Source organism: Idiotropiscis lumnitzeri, chromosome 15, assembly GCF_059441095.1.
Source record: "Idiotropiscis lumnitzeri isolate Australia: NSW breed Sydney's pygmy pipehorse chromosome 15, RoL_Ilum_1.0, whole genome shotgun sequence".
Classification (NCBI taxonomy): domain Eukaryota; kingdom Metazoa; phylum Chordata; class Actinopteri; order Syngnathiformes; family Syngnathidae; genus Idiotropiscis; species Idiotropiscis lumnitzeri.
Genome location: NC_142405.1, coordinates 10,799,191 through 10,815,960, shown reverse-complemented (window position 1 = coordinate 10,815,960; position 16,770 = coordinate 10,799,191). Strand labels below are relative to the sequence as shown.

Genomic DNA, 16,770 nt, shown 5'->3' with positions numbered 1-16,770 from the left:
AAACTCAGGCAAGGGTCAAAATCTCAAGAAACAGTAGAATTATTTCATTTGGATGCTGGGCAGTGAATTAACGGATTCACCGACTCTGGATTGACTCAATTTCAGGAGGCACTAAAACCTGAAAAGAGCTGGAACAGATTTTTTTTTTTGGAGATGTAGAAACTGTGGACAAGACGATTAAAAGACTATAATGAGGATCAAGATGAGCGGCTTCAACAGTTTACCTTACCTGGGAGTGTTGGTCATGGCTGTGATTGGCAACAAGATGCTGGATGACTGTCTTTCCTCGAAACGTCGATACGCGATGAACGTTGTGCTGCTGGAAGACAACACGTATGAGTGGAGTCGGCCCTTCGTGCAGGCTGCGGTGGAGCGAGCCATTGAAGAGGATACGAAGGAGAACATTAAACATAGTAGGGAATGAATTTATTTTTGTTCTTTCAAAAAATGCTTTTCATTGGACAGCAAAGATACTGACGTTAAAATTATGGGGTGGTGGATGGATCCTCAACTGATAATATATAATTGACAAAATAAACTTGACTATCTAAAATTTACGTTGTCAGTAAATCATCAAAATATAATGAAATAAAAAAAATAATATATACATATATAATATAAATATAAATATAATAAATCAAATATAATAAATAAATATAATATAAATATAATATGCAGTTCACAATAGATTTACTCACATCACTTTATGGGAGGGTATGCACAACAGAGACGGATTCAGTATGTTTTTGTATCAACCAATCAATCAATCAGTCAAAACCTTTATTTAAGCATAAAATAAAACCCATTCAAACCATCACATCACAACACCGCGAGGAAGACTTTCACGAGAAAATGGCTAAATTCCACAACTTTGAGTTGAAAACACAGATACGAATAAATCGAGCCATTTTTGCTGTGCTGCTCATCCTACAAATGTATGTCTCTCACAAATGTGGCTACATTTAAATGGTTTATACACAGGCTTTCCAACCGTTGAAGATTTATTGGCAAGAACTTGTTTTAGAACAATGAAATAATCCACGAAAAAAAAAAATACATTTAAAAAATTATACTCTTTTGTTGAACATAAAATACGCAGAATTCTTTAGTGCCTTAATTAGTTTCGGCAGTCTTCTACCTTTGTTGAGTTAAGTTAAGGGCAAAAAATATTGTATATGTATTCTTATAAAATCAGAAATAGCACTTAGATACTGGCAAAAAAAAAGCAAGCGAGAGTATTTCTGTTTGGATGAACCAAAATTGTAACTTGAATACCCATTAGTGAATAAAAACAATATGTTTTGATGGGATTTGTGGTTGCAGAAGTGGTTGGGTTGTGAATAAGATTATAGATATGCAAATTATAGGACAATAAATACAAATAAATTGAGATAAAAAAAGCAATTTTTGTTTTTTACTTATTCCTTTCTTATTGATGAAGCAATGCAATGCTTTTTATCGACCTTCGATCATGAGAAAGTTGCTCATTTCATGCTAAACAAAAGAAATATTTTCTCACATGTGAAAACATGATTGAACGATATTGATAATCCACAATGAGTTTGTCATCACCTATTTATTGTTGTAGTTATGCTTTGGAATTATTCACACGGCAGATCAAAGGCAGAAAAATGTATTTATCTAATCTCAGCTACCAAAAGACATCAATGATATACCTTCATATAACCATAAGTCTTATCTTGGCTCCAGATTTAAGCTTCACTTTGACAGCCACGTTCAATGGCTTCAACACCACCCTGTACAACCGGCAGGGCTGTGGCAGCAGCACCTGCGAGGGCGTGACCATACTCAAGGAGCTCCATGTGAGTGTGCATTAAAATCAACACACAACTTTAATAACATTTTGTACTCCCGCGCACACTTTGACAATGAGAGGGGCACTGCCACCTACTGTAGTGGATGTGTAATTACACCTTAGTGCAGCAGGAAAAAAAACGTTATTTGTTGACATGCCATGGAGGTCGGGAAATACTGTCTAGAATGTCTCTGCCCACTTTAATATGACTCCGAACCTTCTACAGAGAAATGGTGAAGCTGGATGTGTCATGCTGGGGCCTTCATGCACATATGCCACCTTCCAGTTGGTGGAGTGAGTATGGTGCTGCTCCTCTGTTCTTGTGCTTCAGGTCACAACTTCACGACTCACCTGACTTTGCATATCTGTTTGTGTCAGTGATGAAATCGGCCTGACTCTGAGTATCCCCATCATTTCCGCCGGGAGCTTCGGCCTCTCTTGCGACTACAAGCCCAAACTGACTCGGATCTTGCCGCCGGCACGCAAGATCTCAGATATGTTCTCCCACTTTTTGACGAAGGAGTTGGATTTCAAGGACAAGTGGCAGCATGTTTACGTGTACAAGAAGTCGATCTATAATGCGACCGAGGATTGCTTCTGGTGAGTGACCTTCATACAGTATTCACTCAGCTCCATATTGTGAGTTAAGTGTTCTCACCCACTTGCTCTGGTCACAGGTACACCAATGGACTGGAAGCGCCTTCCGCCAACTTCGCTACAACGATAAAGAGGGAGATGCTGCGTTCTGAGGATGAGCTGAAGAAAGCTCTCATGTCTGAGAAAAGATACAGCAACAGTGAGTTGCCTTATTACTGCACTTGGCAGCAGTCCTGTCATCCATGCTTGCAAAGTTGTGTGTCGATGATGACACAAATAGAAGAAAATGTGAATTCTCACTCTTTACTTGACTCCTTGATGTCAAATATGTCGGAAACCGTACTGCCTGCTGGTTTTAAAATTAATTGTGCTGACAGTCAATGACAGAGTTTTACAATCACAGTGTCAACCTAAATAAAAATAAATAAATAAATAAATGGAGATTTTCATTCGTTTGTCCGAAAGCAGGCGGCACGGTGAACGGCTGGTTAGCACGATGGACTCGCTGTGCAGAGGTTGCGGGTTCGATTCCGGCTCCGGCTTTCCTGTGTGGAGTTTGCATGCTCCCCCACGTTCCTGCGTGGGTTTTCTCCGGGATCTCCGGTTTCATTCCACAGACATCCATGATAGGTTGATCGAATACTCTAAATTGCCCGTAGGTATGAATGCGAGAATGTTTGTTCGTCTTGGTGTGCCCTGCGATTGGCTAGCAACCAGTTCAGGGTGTCCCCAGCCTACTGCGCGAATATAGCTGGAATAGGCTCCGGCACCCCCCTGTGACACTTGTGAGGAGAAGCAGTACAGATAATTGCATTTAAAAGCAATGTGGACAGGGCTAGTTTTTTTGCAATTACAAAAGTAGCATGTGAGCTGATACCACGGATGGTAATGGGGATTGTCACTTGTTTCGCGCTTTTCTACCTTCGGTACGCAAATTGCTCCACATTATTTATGCACAAAGTGTGTATGGCTAACAACGGGCACCTGTCATGATCTGTATTTGTTGTTTTTCGGTTAGGATTTAGATTCATGGTTTTTCCTTGTGTTTGGTGTATCTCGTCATGTTCTTTGCGTCCACCTGTCTTTGTCTACCCGAGCCCCAGTGTTAACCAATCAGGTCGTTCCAACACTTTGTGTCTGGTCCAGGTGCTCCTCGTTGTCTAGTCAATTTGTTTGTATTTAGTTCCCTGTTTTTTTTTTTTCAGTTCCTGTCGGCGCATTGCCCTTGTCAGTTGTCCTTGTCAACTATAGCACGGGCCTCACAGGAGGAAAAAAAAAACAAACTTAAAACCTACGGTTTATTTGTGATTGGAGTTTGAAAAAATATTTGAATTTGAAAGTGACCGGCTTCTCTCCATTACGTCCATCTAGGATGGACACTTGACGGATGTCAAGATGCTAATTGTCTTGGTCGAATTACACTAATATTAAACTCACAAACTAGCAAAATGAGTAAAAAACAGACCACATACGAATATGCGGCGAATTTGCTGTGCTGCTAACATCCATTTAACCACGGGTACAAGATCTTGGTCATTAAAACACAAAATAAACTACCACCATATAATAAAACATGTTGTCCATGAAAATTTACATAATATGATACATCTACATTTACATGTCCCGTCTTCACCAAAATTATTCCTGCTACTACGTTGTGTGATTTTTGATTAAATAAATTTTTTAAAAAGTGGCAAAAATTTCAAAACCTATATTATGTGTAATGATGCAACCGATACATTCATTTCAGTTTTCATCATTTGCGGCCGTCCTGATGACATTATTTCAATAAAGGCCAAAGTGGACTCAATTCACCCAGATATCATCTTCATTCTTGTGGACATTTACAAGTAAGCATTAGAAGAATCAGATTTCATTTCTATCACAATGCGTCTCATCTCAACACTATTCAATTAACGCCTTTTTCTCTCTTGCAGCCCTGAGTATTATGTCAACACTACATCCAGTTTGGTCATGGGCGACGTCCTGGTCATCACTCTCCCCCAGAGAAACTACGACCACGAATCAAGTTTACCCTATAATGACACAGTGAGCTTCATTTCAATCACCCTTGTGATAGTGTAAATGAACTGCATTAGTTAACTTTTGCTCTCTGTCAATGCCAGATCAATGACTATGTGGCTGGCTATCATGATGGTGCTCTACTGTTTGGTAAAGTGCTCAGGGAGAGGATGCTCAGTCAGCAGAGGAACAATAGTAACCGAGGAGCCCATGATGTCCCACTCAGTGACAACCCATTTGGGAATGTCTCCTTCTATGGTGTGTCTTGATTTTAAAAGTGAATGAGCATACTTTGCCGAACCTCTTCTTGACTCGTGTAAAAATGTTTTAAATAGAGAAGACCTGAAAAATATGACATTAGTTAACATAAGATTTGCCTAACAGGCCACTTAGGCTCCCTCTAGTGGTACATGACAGAATCTTTCTTCTTTTTTTTAAATTCCAGTGCAGTGCATTTGTTATTTACAGCTCAGTTGAAGTTTAATTTATTTTTGTGTATAATATATTAGCATTTAAGGTTTTATAATTTTATAAAAGTTCATTATATTTTAATGGCATCATTATTGAATTATTTTCCAATATTTAAGAATAGTGTGAATGTTCAGGTATGGGAGGTCACTACACACTGGACGAGTATGGTGACAGAGACGTTAACTTCTCGATCATTTACAGATCGACTCTTACCGGCAAGGTGAGCTGACCTGCAGCATCTTTTATCATTTCTCAGAATCACAAAGTGAATTTGAAAGAGAGTTGTTGTGTCTGATTATTTCTCCCGCAGTATGAGACTCTGGTAGTATTTGACACATCGAGGAATGAAACAATAGACGTGGCCATAGCGCCTGATCTGCCTTGGAAAGGAAATCGTCTGCCGAAAGATGTGCCGGAAAATTTAAATGGTAGGGTTTTCCATTTGCATTCATTTCTATAATTCTATACCGGTTTTATGGTAAAATTCAAGAAACTTAATTTTTACAGAACCATTTTGGACTTGATTAAAATCCGATTGTAATGATTGTTGAATTTGTAAAATGTCCGAGCTAGAAGAGTATATTTTGTCATCAAATGAATCTGACAGTCAGAATAGACTCATGAGAGGTCATTGATGAAGATGCAGAATAAAACAGGAAATAATTTGAATACACACTGTTTGAATACTCACTAAGCATTTTTTAACAAGCTGTTTAAATGCACTTTTAGAATAATGCAAAGACATTTAAATACATATGCTGTACGCCTGTATTAATAATCCTAAAATCTGATTTGCTGCCCTGGAAAGGAAACACTGTGATTTTACTGACAAAAAAAAAATGTTTAAAAATAATAGCGAGACCGCCTCACTATTATTTTTAAACGTTTTTTTTTCTCGCCGAGACAGCATACTAATGGAATGTAAGTGAAAAGCTGAGTATGGTTAACCATGTTAAATGCTTCAGTAAAATCAATGAATAGAGTACATTACAATTAATTAAAATGCTAATTATTCCCAGTATTTTCTAAATTTCACTTTTAGGTCCACTTTTATCCAAATTAATAAATTAATTCACCGACTTCAGACAGTCACGTTCCTATATATGTGACTATGCACTTTTTTGTGTGTGTTTGTAGTCTTGAGCATGCAGAATGTGATTGTGATCGTTCTGAGCCTCAGCGTTGTCGTGGTGACCGCCATTGCACTCATCTTCTACAAGTAGGAAACCTTGTGTTTGTGTGATCAAGCGAGTTTTTTTTTAATCAAAACTCATTTGACAATCCAATTCACGCTAGGCAGACCAGAAAAGAACGTCAAATGCAGAAAAAGTGGTCTCACATCAACCCTCACCTGATTGGGCCGCTGGATGAGAAGGAGGTCTCCCTAAAGGTAAAAGTCCTCATGATTTCAGACGGCACCAAGCCATGTTGCTGTAATTATTGACGTACTTTTGGAATAGATTGATGAAGACAAGAGGAAGGACAGCACGTTCTACTCACATCGAGGCCGCTATGACAAAAAGGTTCCAAAACAACCACAAAAAAAAGCTTGCCATAAAGAATGAAAAAAAAAAACAATGTTAACACCCCTTGACTCTTGTGTCTTCAGCCAGTTATCTTGAAAGAGCTGAGACAAACCGACGGAGACTTCACAGAGGACCAGAAGATTGAGCTTAACACTGTAAGGCATCCTACTGTACATTTTTTAGGTTTTACTTGACACTTTCAGAGTGTTAAATGACATTTAACAACGTCATTAGTGTGACCTTCTGGAAGTTTTGTACTGCAAGACAAGTGATACTCTCTGAGAAGAGTTGCAATGTTGTATTCGCCATTCGTGCTGAAATATGCATACACCTTTTGATGCATTACAGTTCTTCGCTTCTGCAACCACAATAATAATCGCAACAGAGCATCGTTATTATCAAGGGAACATTTTAAGCACTTGTATTAGATACTCTCTATCACATGTTTGATTTTTTGCAAATTTCGAAGGAAATCTGTTTACTGTGCGATTTTAACTTCCCTTTGTGTGTTTGTTTCAAGCTGCTGCATATCGATTACTACAACTTGACTAAGTTCTACGGCACAGTGAAGTTTGAGTATGGTGTGTTTGGAGTGTTTGAGCTGTGCCAGAGGGGCTCCCTCAGGGTGAGAAGAAAAACGCGTGGTTTATTCTTAGTGCCTCAAACTTAAAACACATGTCATGCCTTAACTTTGACCTTTTGCTGAGGAATTTTTTCCCGGCTTGAAAATCAATTTAAATTCTTGAAGCATTATACTTTTGTTTTGCACCGAAATATATATTTTTTTAAATATTATTTTGTAAAAGATTTGTATTGTAATGCAAATGCAAACAAAAGTCAGAATTGATCATTGAGAGAACCATATTGAAATGTGGCTTGAAGAAACAGAATTTTGATGAATTTTTTTAATGAAGCGACACAAGACTTCAGTGAACATGCGGGAGAAGGAAACTACAAATACACATAAGTTAGCATCACTAATATAAGAATTCAAAACAACAATTACAGATCCAAACCAAATTTAGCGTAAAAGACGTGATTGAACACAATGCCAGGGGGAGCGAGAACAAAGCAAGGCACGGCCGACAAGTACAACACAGATTTGACTTATTACACGATTACATTTTTTATGCCAGTCGATGACCTCCTTTTTCCATTGATCGCAATCATTTTATTGTTGATCGTTACGACTGACACACTTAAAAGAACACTAAAAGGCTTGTTGGAGTTGTCAAGCAATAACTGCGATTTCCTGCCTGTTTGGTGTTTGGTCAATTTTTGAACATTGACTACGGTTATGGTCATTTCCTCAAGGCTTATCTTGAATGATCTGTTTATGATAACCATATCGCTTATTGTGATTGTTCTGTTTGGATTGTTATTTCCATACACACAGTACACACACGCTTAAATGTCTTCATCTGTTTCTCCTTCCAGTGCATTCTGAATGACACAATCTCCTACCCGGATGAAACCTTCATGGACATGGAATTTAAAATATCAGTCATGTATGATATCGCGAAGGTAATGCGTTGCAGTATAATACAAACTGGGGGACTCATCGAGAATTTAATTTTACCTGGACCTCTCGCCTACCTACCCTAGGGCATGTCATATCTCCACTCCAGTAATATTGAAGTCCACGGGCGCCTCAAGTCCACCAACTGCGTTGTTGACAACCGCATGGTGGTAAAGATCACCGACTTCGGCTGCCACACCATCCTGAGGCCAGGCAGAGGTGAGTGGTGAGAGCGCTCAATAGCCGAGGTGGCGATGATTCGTCGTGATATTGCGCAGTACATGGAGCTCTTCTCTTCTACACTCAGATGTATGGACAGCGCCGGAGCACCTCCGAAAAGATGGCGTATCTCAAAAAGGGGACGTCTACAGCTACGGCATCATCGCGCATGAAATCATTCTGAGGCAGGCTCCATTCTATACGCAGAGCAGTTTGAGTCATGCAGGTATTGATTAGTTAGAGTAAAAAACTTCTTGTGTATATATATATATATATACATTATGTCAACCGATTACATTTTTTAACTATTTAATCGCAAAAAGAAATCAGTAATTAATTAGGCTTTTAAAAGGCTTTTAACAGGTATTTACTTGAATAATATCTTGTAATTAATGTAAAATCACCAAATATGAAGTGTGTGATCCTTCAATATGATATAAAGTAATTTGTTGAGAAACAATTCTCAAAATTTTTACAGTACATTTAGTTGTAAGCACCACACTCCTGGAGTGTTGGTTTGCAAGGCCCAAATACTTAATCGTGTTAATTTTTTTTTTTTAATTAATCTTGAGTTAACACTTTAATTTTGACAGCCCTATATATATATATATATAAATATAAATAAATATAAATAATTGGATACTGACCAGGGTGTAATCTCATCCCTCAGAGAAGATTTACAGAGTGCAGTATCCCAATGAGATGGGTGTATTTAGGCCAGAACTCAACTTTGATGGCGTGTCAGAGAAAGATATTGAGGTGAGAGAAATAAATGGACGCAAGAATTGCTCAAGTCAAGCTGATGAGATCTTATGCTGTCTGCGCACGTGTGTGTCATGCTAGTTGCACATGTTAATCAAGAACTGCTGGGATGAAGACCCTGAGCGGAGGCCAGATTTCAAGAAAATCGAGTCAACTCTGGGTAAGATTTTCAGGTATGTCATCGTTTGCACGTCGATGTTTACTGCCGAGCATCCCCACCTAATACACAACTCGCAGGAATCAGGGTGTGCCTGCATGAAATTTCACCTGAAAACCAAACATGGCTAACTTTTTGTGAGTCGTGTATGATAATCTTTTGCTGTCTTTCGACTGTACAAGTGTAAGCGATAACGACACGTTTTTGGTCGTCGCAGCAACTTGCACAATCAAGCCACAGAAACATACATGGACAACCTGATCCGTCGCCTCCAGATGTACTCGAGGACTTTGGAGAATCTGGTGGAGGAGAGGACGTCTTTATACAAGGCTGAGAGGGACCGAGCAGATCGTCTTAACTTCATGCTACTTCCTGGGTGGGTTTATTTCACACATTAAAATGCGGGGACAGAAAGAGAATTTTTTTTTTTTTTTTTTTTTTTTGAGTCTTGTACGTCTTTCCTCAGCCCAGTGGTGAGGTCACTGAAGGAGACGGGCAGAGTGGAGCCGGAGCTCTATGAAGAGGTGACGGTGTATTTCAGCGACATTGTTGGATTCACCACACTTTGCCACTACAGCACTCCCATGGAGGTGGTCAACATGCTCAATGAGATCTATAAGAACTTTGACAGCGTCCTTGACCACCATGACGTCTACAAGGTGTCCTAGCTTGAGTCTATTCTGCATATTTTTTATGCTTTATTTCGTCATGAACACGGACGCTGATCACATTCTTGTTTTCAGGTGGAGACAATCGGGGATGCTTACATGGTGGCATCAGGTCTGCCGAAACGTAACGGCGACAGGCATGCGGTGGATATCGCACACATGGCGCTAGACATCTTATCTTTTGTTGGGACGTTTGAGCTGCAGCACTTGCCTGGCATTCCTTTGTGGATACGGATTGGCGTGCATTCAGGTAAAAGAAATCACATAATAACTAAAAATCATATGCAAGCCGCACCAGGCTATAAGCCGCAGTTTTCTATGTTGAAAAAAATGAGTTGTTTACTGCATGTACGGAAGGATTTTTTATTGTGAATGCACATAAAGATACATCAACAGATAGTTAAAACAGTGCGTTTTAACACGGCAACAACTTTGCCAATTAAGACAGAATAGACCCAAGAGAAAAAAATAAATCACGATTTATTTCGCGTATTTTCTGAACTTTAGAGCAAAAGAAAAATCCACAGAAAAGCTGCACCGCTGTATTAGACGCATGGTTCAAAATCTCGGGAAAAAAAGTAGCAGCTTATAGTCCGGAAAATACGGTAGTCATAGTGGGATATCACTTTGTTACAATCCAACAATTGCACATGCAGAAAAGTTTAAAAATGATGACGCCTCATGGATCTAAAAACATTTTTTTACTGCTTTAATTTATGGATTTCATTCCACTCAATTCTTGTTTTTATTTGCCTTAATTCAGCATTTCTCTTTGATAATATAATTTTCGGGATGGTTTTGAGGTCCTTAAGTACAATGCAACTGTAAATGTTTTATTGGTGTGCAGTATACTAAAACATTCTATTGTTTGTGTGTACTCTAATAAGGAGGCTGAGCTACTATTATTGCTAATGCTTACTGCTAAAACAATAAATCAAATTGTTGTATATCTGCACAGTACCCTACTGTTGATAAATAAAGCAAATACTGTATAACTGTCAACCTCATGATTCATTATAGTCTATAATGATAATAAATGTCCACCTATTAACAAAATAAGTTCAGCGTGCGGCTTTGTTTGCGTAGGCCCTTGTGCTGCTGGAGTGGTGGGGAACAAGATGCCCCGCTACTGTCTATTTGGAGATACAGTCAACACGGCATCACGAATGGAGTCCACGGGCTTGCGTAAGAAACCACTCACGTGTACATGTACTCTGCTATACATGACTACGCTCAACTACCGTCCCATGTCCCTGATCCAGCTCTGAGAATCCATGTAAGTCAGTCCACTATCAAAATCCTTCAGAGAACTGATTGTCAATTTGAGTATGAGCAGAGAGGAGAGACGTACCTGAAGGTGAGCTGGGTGCCCTTTGAACTTGTTGTTGCTTCTTCATCCGGACTTAAATAGGAGTTACAGATAGTGATCGCTCTACTTTTTGGGTGTCCTTCATTGACCCACAGGGCAAAGGCAAAGAGATGACTTACTGGTTAACTGGAGTCACTGGAGGAAAATACAATCTACCTACACCACCAACAGCGTAAGTAAACCAATCGACCCACCATTTATGTTCCGGACCATCCCCACGGCAAAAATGTGTGATAGAGAAATTTCCCGTTTGAATACACACTAAGCATTTTTTAACAAGCTGTTTAAATGCACTTTTAGAATAATGCAAAGACGTTTAAACACAAATGCTGTAATATATTAATACATTGAGAGAGAGAAAGACTTACAGATAAGATAAAAATATTTATTGAATACCGATACCGCTGCTTAGAAAGGTAACAAATCCCTTGCTTTCTGAATTATCAGTTATCATATATATATATATATATATTATCATATATTAGAATATATATATATATATATATATATATATATATATATATATATACTGACGGAAAAAAAAGATTCCATTGTAAGATTTTGACTCATGTCTGTCATTAGTTGCTTATTACTGAAATTAAAACTTCTGACTGCTTTGACTCATTTGGATACTACATTAGAGAGTTGGAAGACAGTATTCACCCGCATGCTACTCAACGCTTCTATCTTTTCTGCCTATGTTCCATTAGTTGCAGCAAAAGTCACCTATTTTCTCTTTTTTACCTCAAGCCAAAGCCTTGTCTAATATAAAAGCATTGCTTTCAAGCCAAGGAACCTTGGTTTTCGCAATGAATCACTTACCTGTTCCAGACATTTATAAAGATAATTTTTTGTTATGTTTTGGTCTGGACTATTTTCAACTGTAAGAAAATTAAAAAAAAAAAAAATAATTATATGAAAATTAGTTCATATGAAAATAGGGGATCTAGTGTATGTTGAAGTGAGTTGAAGAGCTTCATATAGTGCTTTTTGTGTCTCATGGCATCAAAAGGAAATTGTAAGCCTGTTTTGTTTTTGGGTGCAAGTGAGTATTATTATCTTCCCCACATTGCTTGTTCTCTGTGGAATGTGAATGAAACTAATCTGGCCCGTAAGTCAATGCACAACATGTGCCTTAAATGTTGTCAGAGCTCCTTGCATGGTTCTCTGTCTGACTGTTCCTATTCCCGCCATGTTGGTCTCAGGGAGAACTTTCAGCGACTGCAGCAGGACCTGGCAGAGATGATCGTGTCCAGCCTGGAAAAGCGCGGCAAAGGCAGAGAGAGCTTCGAAAAAAGGAAAACGTTATCCACTAGACGAAGAGAAACCAGCAGCAGCCTGCAGGGGGAGAGCTCCCCGGAATACTTCCACCTGGCTGTCACTGATAACCCCAGTACTTATCTGTGATGACAGAGTTCTGCCGCATTTGGTGTCAACCATAATCTGCACCTGTTTGACTGAACACAGCGATACAGGACGGAGCCGCGGTGACTCACGCAGGCATGTGGAAACTGAGAATCGCAATACGCTGATGCAGTGAAAAGAAATTATTTTTGCATCGTGTTCATTCTTCTCTTCTAACTGCCTCCAGCACATTCTTCCTGCGGCAACTTTCTAGAAGCAGCAAGGATGGAATTTGACACGCTCTATTTCTTAGCATTCACACAGGTTCTGAGAGATGCAAGCGTATATTTAAATATTTACTGCCACATGAGTCAAATCAAGACTAGAAGAATATATGAAGGGGAAAAATATGAGTGTCCAAACAGTTCTCATTAAGTGGTGGTGGATTCTTATCAGTGTTGTTTTTCGATCAAAAATTGGTAAGGCAACCATTTGATGTACTCCATTTGCAATGTTATAAATTGCAGAGATGACAAAAATCCATTGGGATTTATTATACGGTGAGACAAAATAAATCAAAGTCATCCATCAGGCGCAGCTGCATGGATGATTTGCTCGGATTCAAGGTCACATGGCATGTTTGCATCATCAATTGTTGCCGGGCAGAGTTGATTGCAACTTCAACATGATGCCATCGTCAGTCATGTTCACTTAAATAATTGAAAAACAAACCGGACAAGATGCCGTGCAGTATGTTACGGAAGTGGTCACTTTCAGGATGGCCGCCGAGGAAGGTGTCTGAAGTTGAAACAGAATCTAGACAGTTTTGGTTGTAACCAAGGCAGTGCCACCCAGTTCTGTGGCAGGAAGTGGGAGTCGGTGCTCTCTCATTGCATTGCAAACCGGAAACCCTCCAACCTCCTCAGCGCGGTCTGTTTCCCCTCCGCGTTCTGCATTCTGACATTTTGGGGCCCCCCTGCAATTGGCAAATCCATCCTCCCACATTGAGGTGTTGTGGGCTCCCTGGTAGTGAAGGTTGGCACAGGCTGAAGTGAGCATGTGATTTGCCTCTTCTTTCTGGGGAGGCTCTGGTCCAGACTCCATTTCTTCTGCAATAAAATAAATTATAACAGTAAAGAAGCTTGAGTGAATATAGTAATTTCATTTAAAGGGGACATATTATGGACAACGTGATTTTAAATTGTTTGTAAACAAAGAGCTGGGTCTCTGGCATGCCTATGCACCCACCAAGTGTGAAATTCAACCAGCAAGTAAAATATTATCTTCCCAATTCTGATCACGTCATAGCCAAAAGGTAAGCAGAGCTTCATCGAGTTTTGCTGGAGGCACAAATTAGCATAAACTTCTGAAAAACATAATCTACTTGTAATATATCTTTAGAAAAGTGGTGCTTTGAGATATGAGTGGCCCAATTGATAAGTTTTGTTCGCCTTAATGCTAACAAACAACGCAAAACGACATAAATGGACTGGTGTTGTGGTGTTATAAATCCCATTTTCAGCAATGGATATTTGTGCACCTCCCTGCTCAACTCCTCCCTGCACCACCAAACAAAAGACAGAACACAACATAATATACCAATACTCTTTATAGCTGTAAATAACGACTAATATTTCTGCGGCTTTCTGAGGAGTTGTGACAGTTTCCATGTATTTTGCCGTATGTCTGTATTATAGTGCCCCCTCGTGGCCAAGATGCGCACACCATAAGGAGCAGCGCAAAGTCCTTTGTAAAAAAAAAAAAAAAGAAAATGTGGAAAAAACATTTGCATATTACATTTAACTTAACTTTCATTAGTGTATGCTTCATAGTATAAAATATGAAGATTATATCATTTTATCTTGTTCCAAGGTTTTATTTCATTCTTTGTCTCTAGTGGTGATCTTTAGTCATTTTAGAAATAAATGTTTGTTGAGTTTTTCTTGCCTTGCTTTTCTGGTTGTTTTTTCTGCATGTTGGTCCACTGGCCTTCTGTTACACAATAACTTGGCAACACAACTGGCCACAAAACGTGTTTATTACCACACTTGAAGTTTACGGTGGTGTCAAATGGCACTTATTTTTGGCATATGTTAATGATCACATTTTAAAGGTTAACAGTATGTATTTAATATAAATATGATGTCCCTTGTTAACAGTATAATGTTCGAAAATTTTTCTGTTTAATTAGGGTAGATGGAAATGAATACAAAAATACAATTTTCATGGCAAGTAGTAAAGGCAGTATGCTGCGTCCATGTGTCATGTTTTTTTCATTGTGTTTGAAACAATGACCCGTTTCTACATTATGCTGAATTCCTTCAATTGCTAATCTAATTTCATACATTCCTTGTGCTTAAAAAAAAAGGCAAACGACAGTTTACCACAGCTTGCATTGTCTCATTTTGCCGATGAGCAAGTCTAGCTTCTCATTTGATTGTGTCACGCCTGACCGTAGTTCTTTAAGGTTACACTTTTACATTTAGGCTTTTAGCCACCTTTTCATCATCGTGTTTGACAAGTGAGAGACAGGCCGGCCTCTTCCAACAGCTTCAGTATTACTTTCTGTTGGAGTCTCATTGATTGTCACTTCATGTGCCGTTCACCGGAGACCTCATTTGATCTTCTGCTGAGAATAGAACAGGAGTCACGACTAAGAAAGTGGGGCTGACCCAAGGGGTGCCTGAGAGAAGAACAGAAACTGCGCAGTTTCTCCCCATGTAGCAGCGTCACACTTCAGCAAGCGCTAGCCCACTTCCTCCAAAATACTCCTGAGATGCATGCCCCCTTGAGTCAGAACACTAACACTAACTAAACATTACTGCTGCTTTTTTGGTGATTAGTGAAGAGTGATAATAACCATAGAAAATAAACTTGTTGCTTATTATGTTTAAGTCCACACAGTTTAGACACATGAAATCGTTTTGAAACGCACAATTCAAAGACATTGGAACCATATTTGAACCTATACAAATTTCCAAGCACAACATTAATAGAAACAACATAATAATGGGGGAAAATGTTTAAGCTTTAAAATACCCTTGTCACGTGCTATAATAAATAACATTGAAACTTATTGAAACACACTTTTAAAAACATAATCCAATAACAATTATTCATTTTCCTCTTGAAGAAAAAAATCTGCTATAAATTGGTTTTTGAACTTTTCCTTATAATTGGATGACAATTTACAGTAAAAAAGGTACTGTAATGAACCTGAAATAAATTAATAGACTTCCCACTTATTGTGATTAGGGTGTCAGGTTAGCTGGAGTCAATCCCAGCAGACTTTTAACCAGGAGTTGTGGTAAAACCTGAAATGGTCAGCCAATCAGAGGGGATAAGTAGTAAAGAAAATGAACATTAATACCCTAAGTATGGTCAATTGAGAGTATTCAATAAGAAAAGTGTTTTTGGAATGAGGCAGGAAGCTGGAATAAACTAAATGAATGAATGAATGAATGAATAAATAAATAAATAAATAAATAATGAGTGAGTGAGTGAGTGAATAAATGAATGAATGAATGAATGAATGAATGAATGAATAAACAGAATGGGTTGGGCTCTATTTTGGCGTTTCCATTGCGTCAAAACTTCCTCACATACCTGAGGTTCCACGGACTCTACTCTGCCGTCTGTATATGATGAACCAGAGAACCAAAGCCACGATGGACCCCAAGGTAGTCAAACCCACCACAATCAACAGAACCGGACTCAGAGATATTGGTGGGTCTGCCCAGGCAGGAGATGTGCTTGCCTGATTGAAAACAGGAGTCAACTCTATTGGGAATACAGAATAATACAGAATAAGTCAGCAAGTTTGCAAAACTTTGTTTTCTTTTAGAATGGCATGAGGACAAATATCAACATTGCCCCCCCTCCATAAATAAGAGGCACATAACTCTGATTCTAACCTGTTGGAGGTTCAGGTATGGGTTCCGCCACACTTCGGATACAAGTGTTGACGAGGTTGTCCCATGTTTTGCCAGGAGGACAGTTCTTCTTGGTCATAGCTGCAAGCGGCTGGAGCGACTTTTAAAAAAAAAAACTGTGAGCCGTCGTGAACGAAGGCAACCACTTTTATATGAAAATAACACCGAGTGCCTTACAGACGTTTCAGTTCCTCCATTTGACAGGAAGGGGTAAACTAGAGACAGTGCACCCTCGGGACAAACACCTCTCTTTCTACTTCAAAACGTTATATGTAAGCATTAGATCTGGTCGCCTATATAATGTAACGTTGACTGACAATTAAATGAAGGTTGGTCTGCAACAAAAGTCAACACACTGACGCGTGTTT

At 39.0% G+C, this 16,770-nt stretch overlaps 2 protein-coding genes across 2 annotated transcripts; one reads left to right on the top strand and one right to left on the bottom strand.

Moving 5' to 3' along the window:
• The first annotated feature begins 202 nt into the window (after positions 1-202).
• On the top strand, positions 203-12,878 carry gucy2ca (guanylate cyclase 2Ca). The gene is made up of 27 exons (XM_088316524.1): positions 203-413; positions 1,711-1,823; positions 2,043-2,110; positions 2,195-2,416; positions 2,494-2,612; positions 4,164-4,263; positions 4,351-4,462; positions 4,540-4,693; positions 5,041-5,126; positions 5,217-5,334; positions 6,044-6,125; positions 6,203-6,296; positions 6,367-6,429; positions 6,516-6,587; positions 6,953-7,057; positions 7,870-7,956; positions 8,038-8,170; positions 8,259-8,396; positions 8,841-8,929; positions 9,014-9,105; positions 9,307-9,465; positions 9,556-9,748; positions 9,833-10,007; positions 10,844-10,942; positions 11,020-11,114; positions 11,222-11,298; positions 12,332-12,878. The coding sequence occupies exons 1-27, from the start codon at positions 203-205 to the stop codon at positions 12,531-12,533; spliced, it is 3,258 nt and encodes a 1,085-aa protein (XP_088172650.1). The 3' UTR covers positions 12,534-12,878.
• A 122-nt stretch (positions 12,879-13,000) lies between these two features.
• On the bottom strand, positions 13,001-16,518 carry LOC148322863 (uncharacterized). Its single transcript, XM_088316525.1, has 3 exons — positions 16,385-16,518; positions 16,077-16,250; positions 13,001-13,579 (listed from the first exon to the last, which is right to left on the bottom strand). The coding sequence occupies exons 1-3, from the start codon at positions 16,479-16,481 to the stop codon at positions 13,287-13,289; spliced, it is 564 nt and encodes a 187-aa protein (XP_088172651.1). The 5' UTR covers positions 16,482-16,518; the 3' UTR covers positions 13,001-13,286.
• Positions 16,519-16,770: the final 252 nt, after the last annotated feature.

Excerpts from the sequence above, each read along its gene's own strand:
- LOC148322863 (XM_088316525.1), bottom strand. The coding sequence starts at position 16,481 with ATGACCAAGAAGAACTGTCCTCCTGGCAAAACATGGGACAACCTCGTC. Across the intron at positions 16,251-16,384 it reads CATACCTGAACCTCCAACAG|AGTTGACTCCTGTTTTCAAT; the intron begins GTTAGAATCAGA and ends TATTCCCAATAG. Across the intron at positions 13,580-16,076 it reads TAGAGTCCGTGGAACCTCAG|AAGAAATGGAGTCTGGACCA; the intron begins GTATGTGAGGAA and ends ATTTTATTGCAG.
- gucy2ca (XM_088316524.1), top strand. The coding sequence starts at position 203 with ATGAGCGGCTTCAACAGTTTACCTTACCTGGGAGTGTTGGTCATGGCT. Across the intron at positions 1,824-2,042 it reads CCATACTCAAGGAGCTCCAT|AGAAATGGTGAAGCTGGATG; the intron begins GTGAGTGTGCAT and ends AACCTTCTACAG. Across the intron at positions 4,694-5,040 it reads TGGGAATGTCTCCTTCTATG|GTATGGGAGGTCACTACACA; the intron begins GTGTGTCTTGAT and ends GTGAATGTTCAG.